The following is a 6403-nucleotide window of genomic DNA, read 5'->3' as shown; positions in this document are numbered from 1 at the left end:
ACTTTTAAGATGCAGCTGTGAAACCTATTATCAGTGTCCCTGCTGTCAAAGACATGCTGTTCAGGGCTGCACGTAACCACTGAGCAATTAAACAGCAGCCCTGGTGATGAATTGCAACTGAGACCTCCTGGGGCTAAATAAATATCGGCTGATAACTACCGATAAAATGAATTTCTGTGTGCTGCTTTTTTTTAAAAAAAAAAAAAAAGCAGCCTTCCAGTATCTGTGCCCAGTCCTGGCACTGCATGTCTCCTGGGGAAAGTTGCATTATCTGTGGCATTTCCATCACCAACACCTTGGGTTTCCAACCAGAGCTGGAATAAAAATAAACAAGATAAATCCATGTCCCTGCAGGTGCCAGGAGAGGGAGGGAAAGGCGAGGCAGGGCAACACAGAGGCAGGGGCAGGGAGGGAGAGAAGTGACAAGCTGAGGTTTTGGGTAACCAGTTTAAATTTATGGAACTTCTTGGGAAAATGATATTTACCAGTAACTTTGAGAAACTTCTGAGCAGGTTTTGTCGGTGCTGGCGTTTCATCTGAGAGCTTCTGTTCCCGTGCAGGAGTGTCAGGAGTGCTGGTGCTCTGCATCCCTGGGTGCAGCTTTCCCACTCTCCACTGGCTGTGGAGAGCAGCCACACAGTCGGGGAAAAAGCATTTGGATGAACATTCCATCTGCCTGGTTTGCAAGTGAAAATAAGGCTTGTCCGATGACCAGCTCCACCCAGAGCAGAAAATGAGAGCCTTTGGCAGAGCGGTGCTGCTGCAATGACACTGAGCTGTGCTGAGACTGCCAGGCCTTAAATGGGAAAGATCCCACGTGGGTTCAGAGAAGTTTGGGGATGGATCTGTCAAAACTGCTGCTTAGGGTTTTTGGCACCACCTGGGGACACCCACTGCAGGTGGATGTCACCCTGTGGCCCAGCCCACCCTCTGCACTGATTGCACATTGTCTTCTCCCTGCAGCGCATCCTTCCAGCCCTGGAACTGTGTGGACTTGCAGAGCCATGATGAAGCTCCTGCCTGTCACCCCTCTCCTCCTGCTTCTCCTGACGACACTGGAAGCCAGACCAAAACCTGCAGGTGAGCCCCAGATGATGGGGAGCAGAGAGAACCGAGAACATCAGGGCAGTGGAGCCCTGGGATGACAGCTTGCTGCGTGAGGTGGGGTCATGACACCTCTTCTTTAGAGGCATCCCCAGGAGGATGGAGATTCCCCCCAAATGAGAGGCCCAAACTTGCCAGCCCTGCTCTGGAGGGTGGGAGCCTGAGCCTGGCCCCAGCATGGTGGGTCTGGTGCCACTTGCTCTGGGCATATCCCCAGCTTTGGCACAGCCCAGCTCAGGGCTTGTGGCCCTCCTCCTGATGGGCTGTGACCTTGGCATGACGTGCAGGCATGAGGGGGAACCCCCTCCTTGCATAAGTCTCCAGGGTGAGGGGGGACAAAGCAAACCCAGGGATAGCAGCCTCTCTCCTTTCAGGGCAGAGGGATCTATATGAATTTCAGTTTAAAACCAGTGAGGATACCAAATGGAGAAAGGAATGGGTATGTCTCAGAGACCTTCGGAGCAGTTGAGATGACAGCTGAGGTCTGGGCATCATCCCAGGGGACTCAAAGTGTTTGCTTACCATTAGGGCCAAGTTCTCCCAGGCTTGGGTGCACACTAGCCAAGCAAAATATGTTCATTGGCATTTCACTTGCTAAACAATCTCCCAATTTTCACTGGAAGTAGCATCCTTGTGTCCAAGAGAGGATCCTTGGCTCAATCCCCACTGTGTGCATGCTCTTAGCTTTGCTTTTTTCTGCCTCATTTTCTGCCCTGAAAAAAAATACCCAACCACAACAACCCCCAGCCAGGCATGTCTCCCCAGCCTGTTGGCCCTGCTCTTGCTCTACCAGCATCTTCCATGACTTTCCTGGGCAGTGGGGAGGTGCTGGTTTGTGGGGGCTACCCAGACCTGCTCTTTCCATCCCTGACTGAGCACCCCTGCAACTACCCAGCAAGGGTGTCTCTGCTCCCAGACCTGCTCCCTGCAGGCAGCCACAAGGCTGAACCATCTCTTTACCCCCCTCCAGCCCTGAGGTGCAGGACGGGCCCCCTGGACATCGTGTTTGTGATCGACAGCTCCCGCAGCGTGCGCCCCTTCGAGTTCGAGACCATGCGGCGCTTCATGATCGACATCATCGGCAACCTGGACGTGGGCCCCAACGCCACGCGGGTGGGGGTGATCCAGTACTCCAGCCAGGTGCAGAACATCTTCTCCCTCAAGACCTTCTTCACGCGGGCGGACATGGAGAGGGCCATCAACAGCATCGTCCCGCTGGCCCAGGGCACCATGACGGGGCTGGCCATCCAGTACGTCATGAACGTGGCCTTCACCGCGCAGGAGGGCGCGCGGCCCCCGCACAAGAAGATCCCCCGCATCGCCATCATCGTGACGGACGGGCGGCCCCAGGACCGGGTCACCGAGGTGGCCACCCAGGCCCGGAACGCCGGCATCGAGATCTACGCCGTGGGCATCCAGCGGGCAGACATGAACTCGCTGCGGGCCATGGCCTCGCCGCCGCTGGAGGAGCACGTCTTCCTGGTGGAGTCCTTTGAGCTCATCCAGCAGTTTGGGAAGCAGTTCCAGGACAAGCTCTGCGGTGAGTAAGATCTGCCGCTGCAGAGTAGTGAGGGTGGCCCTGGTGTCTGCTCCTCCCTGGGGATAGAAGATGACCTTCAGAGGGGTGTTTGGGGAGGCTGCCCATGCTAGGAGCAGTGTGGATGGGGAGGCAATCTCCCCAGTGAGGTGCTGGGACAGGGCAGCGCACAGTGTCCGTGTCTGTACACTGGAAATCAGTGGCTGAGCACTGGGGCTGGCAGGGCTGGGGCTGTGTGGGTTGTCCCAGTGGCTTCTGCTGCAGGGACAGGGCATATTCCAGAGCTGGGATCCCTTGCATCCAGTGTGCCCGTGGGCCACTCTGATGCTCGTTCTGTCTTGCAGGGGTGGACATGTGTGTGGAGCAGGAGCACGGCTGCCAGCACAGCTGTGTCAGCACCCCTGGCTCCTTCTACTGCGAGTGCAACCCTGGCTACAGGCTCAACGTGGATGGAAAGACCTGTTCCCGTAAAAACTCTTTTTATTATCCCAACTCTCATAGGGAGCTTGTGGTTATGGGTCCCATGGAGGGAAGCTGGGACACAGCAGAGGACCCAGCAAGGCCAGCAGCAGCCTGGAGATCTGTTCACTGGGCCCTCTGCTTCCTGGGTCTGTAATGACTGTGGACATTCAGTGTTGCCAAATCCTGGCCACCCCTCTGGGATGGGACACTTGGGGCTCATGTGGCCTGTCATCTGAGGGGGTTCTGGGCAGTGTGGATCAGAGGATGCACATCCCAGCACTGATGAGCACAGTGTTTTCCCCCTGTATTTTAGTGCAAAGCTGTGTCAGTCAGCCTGGTCACCACACCAGGACTTTCCCTGCTTGTCTCACGGTGCTGGGAGCTGCTTTGAAGTTCTGGAGCGGCCCCAGGGAGGCTGGGACAGGAGGGTGATGGGTGTCCTGTTCCCCTGCAGCCATTGATGCCTGTGCAGATGGGAGACACGGCTGTCAGCACCACTGTGTCAGTGCTCGGGGATCATACACGTGCCGCTGCCGACCAGGTTACTACCTCGGCCAGAACAAGAGGAGCTGCATCAGTAAGTGATGGTCTCCCTCCCTGTCCCTTCTTCCTTTGCTCCTCGTTCTCCCTCTCCTCTTGTCTTTCCCTCACTGCTATGGCTTCTTCTTCTCCCACCAGTGATGGATTACTGCAGCTTTGGAAACCACAGCTGCCAGCACGAGTGTGTGAGCATTCCCAACGGGCACTACTGCCGCTGCCGCAGCGGGTACACGCTCCAGCCCGATGGCAGGTCCTGCAGGGGTAGGTGCCAGCGTGGCAGATTCCTCTGTGTCCTGGCCTGTCCCCAGGGGAAGGGCTGTTCCCAGACCAGCCCATCTGAATGGGGATCACCCCATGCCCTTGGCTTGTCTTCCAGCCACCGACCTCTGCAATGGAGTGGATCACGGCTGTGAGTTCAAGTGTGTGAGCACGGAGGGCTCCTACCACTGCATGTGCCCTGAGGGCCAGCAGCTCCAGGCTGATGGGAAGACATGCAGCAGTGAGTACTGGGACATGGCTCTTGGCATTCTCCTTGTCTGGGCTCTCCTGGGGAGGGATCACCTGAAACTGGGCTGGGGGACTCTAAGCGGGACTTTGAGCCAGGTTGGAAGAGGATGGAGAGCTGGCAGTGCTTGGGGGAGCATGCTGGCTGCTGCAGGGATGAATGGTTGTGTTCTCAGAAACATGGGCCAGAAGTTGCAACAGCTTTGAGGAAAGGTTCAGGAAAAGAGAGACCTAAGAAAGACTTTCACAGGGTGTTGGGGTGTCGGTTTTTGGGCCGAGTCCTCTGGGTATGCTTTGCCCCACTTCCCAGCTGCAGTTCCAGGGGCTCTCCAGAATGTCCTGAAGCCCAGAAGCTCTGCCCCAGCCCCGGGCACCTTCACTCTGACAGTGCCCACGGTCAGGCTGGTCCAATCTCATCTCCCCTGTGCCTGCAGAGTGTGGAGCTGGGCACGTCGACCTGGTGATGGTGATCGATGGCTCCAAGAGCGTCCGTCCGCAGAACTTTGAGCTGGTGAAGCAGTTTGTGAACCGCATCGTGGACCTGCTGGACGTGTCCCCCCACGGCACACGGGTGGGACTGGTGCAGTACTCCAGCCGCGTTCGCACCGAGTTCCCCCTCAACAAGTACCACAGCGCGGATGAGATCAAGAAGGCGGTGATGGATGTGGAGTACATGGAGAAAGGCACCATGACAGGCCTTGCCCTCAAACACATGGTGGAGCACAGCTTCTCCGAGCTGGAAGGTGCCAGGCCTCTCTCCCACAACATCCCCAGGATCGGGCTCGTCTTCACCGATGGACGCTCCCAGGACGACATCTCTGAATGGGCCAGGAGAGCAAAGGAGTCAGGTGTGGGGGTCTGGGGAACCCCAGGTCGCAGTGCTTTGGGCATTCTGGGATGGTTCCTCGGGGTGGCTGTCTTGGGGAGAGGCTGCAGCATTCCAGCCTTGGGGGGCTGCATCTCCTGGGCTGGCAGGGGCAGACCATTGTGTTGTGGTTGCAGGATACTCTGAGCAGCATCCTTCATGCAGCAGCCTGCACCACCACAGTGCTGCCTTGCTCCTGGCCCTCCTTCCTGAATTCCTGCTCTGTGTTTGGGAAGCCCAGAGAAAATCCTGCATTCTCGGCTTTGCTCCCTCTGGGCTCGGGGCTGCTTGATGTGGGATGCTCAGGATCCGTCCTTGCCACGCAGGGATCGTCATGTTTGCTGTGGGTGTCGGAAAGGCCGTGGAAGAGGAGCTGAGAGCCATCGCCTCCGAGCCGGTGGAGCAGCACTTCTCCTACTCAGCAGACTTCACCACCATGACCCACCTTGTGGAGAACTTCTCACTGAACATCTGCCCAGGTGGGTGCTCCTGGGCACACCAGGGGACTCGGCCCCAAGCCGGGGGGGGTCCTCTTGTCCCCACAGAGCCAGTTGGGGTGGTTTGTGTGTCTGTCGCTGTCCAGTCCTGGTGGGGGGCTGTAGGGACAAGGGAGCTGTACAGAACAAGGCAGAGCCGTGGGGGCACTGTGGGGCTGTGGCTCTGACTGCAGCCAAATCCCCCCATCCCAGAGGAAGGCAAAGGGCACACAGAGATCCGCAGCCCGTGCGAGTGCGAGGCACTGGTGCAGTTCCAGACGAACACTGTGGCCATCCTGCAGAGCCTGACAGAGAAAAATATCCTTTATGGTGAAGCCTGGGCTGGTTTGGGTGCAGGGAACTGGGGACAGAGCCCACCCGGGGAAGGGAGGGAGAGTTAACAGGGCTGGGCAGAATTTTAGGCTTCTTCAAGGGGAAAAAGCTCTTTGCCCCCCACCCCGTCTGGCTCACGCTGTTTCCTTAGCACATTCACTTGCTCAGATGACAGCCAGACTTGAAGAGTTGGAAAAGCAGATTGCCAACAAGAAGTGATCCTGGCAGAGGGCTGCAGCCCTGGGATGGGGCACAGGGATGTACAGTAGCTACATGGCATTGTTATTGCTAGGTAATGGTAAAGCATCAGTGTTTGTTCTTATATCTCAAAATCCACGGGGCGATGTGGATTGTATTTAAAAAAAAAATACTGAGAACACCAGGAAGGACCTTGATCAAAACCTCTGCTGTGAAGCCAAGGGGTTTCACCCGTCACTGTTGCCTCCCAGCTGGAAGGTCTGGCATGAGGGGAGATGACTGTGTGGCCAGGCAGGTCTTTGGGCAGATGTGACACCCGGCCTTTCCAAGGAGCAACCAGGATGACCCAGCCCTGCACAGCCCCCCCAGAGCCTGGCAAGCTGC

General features: G+C 57.2%; 1 protein-coding gene across 1 annotated transcript; it reads left to right on the top strand.

The window, feature by feature from the left end:
• Positions 1-1007: 1007 nt before the first annotated feature.
• MATN4 (matrilin 4) lies at positions 1008-6129 on the top strand. Its single transcript, XM_027898051.1, has 10 exons — positions 1008-1080; positions 2075-2644; positions 2986-3108; positions 3558-3680; positions 3782-3904; positions 4020-4142; positions 4582-4995; positions 5339-5491; positions 5702-5806; positions 5982-6129. Exons 1-10 carry the CDS (start codon positions 1008-1010, stop codon positions 6038-6040), a joined length of 1866 nt encoding a protein of 621 aa, XP_027753852.1. The 3' UTR covers positions 6041-6129.
• Positions 6130-6403: the final 274 nt, after the last annotated feature.

Source organism: Empidonax traillii, unplaced genomic scaffold (assembly GCF_003031625.1).
Source record: "Empidonax traillii isolate 1590-97213 ecotype Southwest subspecies unplaced genomic scaffold, ASM303162v1 scaffold575:size619451, whole genome shotgun sequence".
NCBI classification, from domain to species: domain Eukaryota; kingdom Metazoa; phylum Chordata; class Aves; order Passeriformes; family Tyrannidae; genus Empidonax; species Empidonax traillii.
Note: the sequence above shows the minus strand (reverse complement) of the source record. Positions and strands in the feature narration are given on the sequence as shown.

What these genes read in the sequence shown, in the direction of transcription:
- MATN4 (XM_027898051.1), top strand. Translation starts at nt 1,008, where the DNA reads ATGAAGCTCCTGCCTGTCACCCCTCTCCTCCTGCTTCTCCTGACGACA. An exon ending in AGCCAGACCAAAACCTGCAG is followed by an intron (nt 1,081 to 2,074) that starts GTGAGCCCCAGA and finishes ACCCCCCTCCAG; the next exon opens with CCCTGAGGTGCAGGACGGGC. An exon ending in GAACAAGAGGAGCTGCATCA is followed by an intron (nt 3,681 to 3,781) that starts GTAAGTGATGGT and finishes TTCTCCCACCAG; the next exon opens with TGATGGATTACTGCAGCTTT.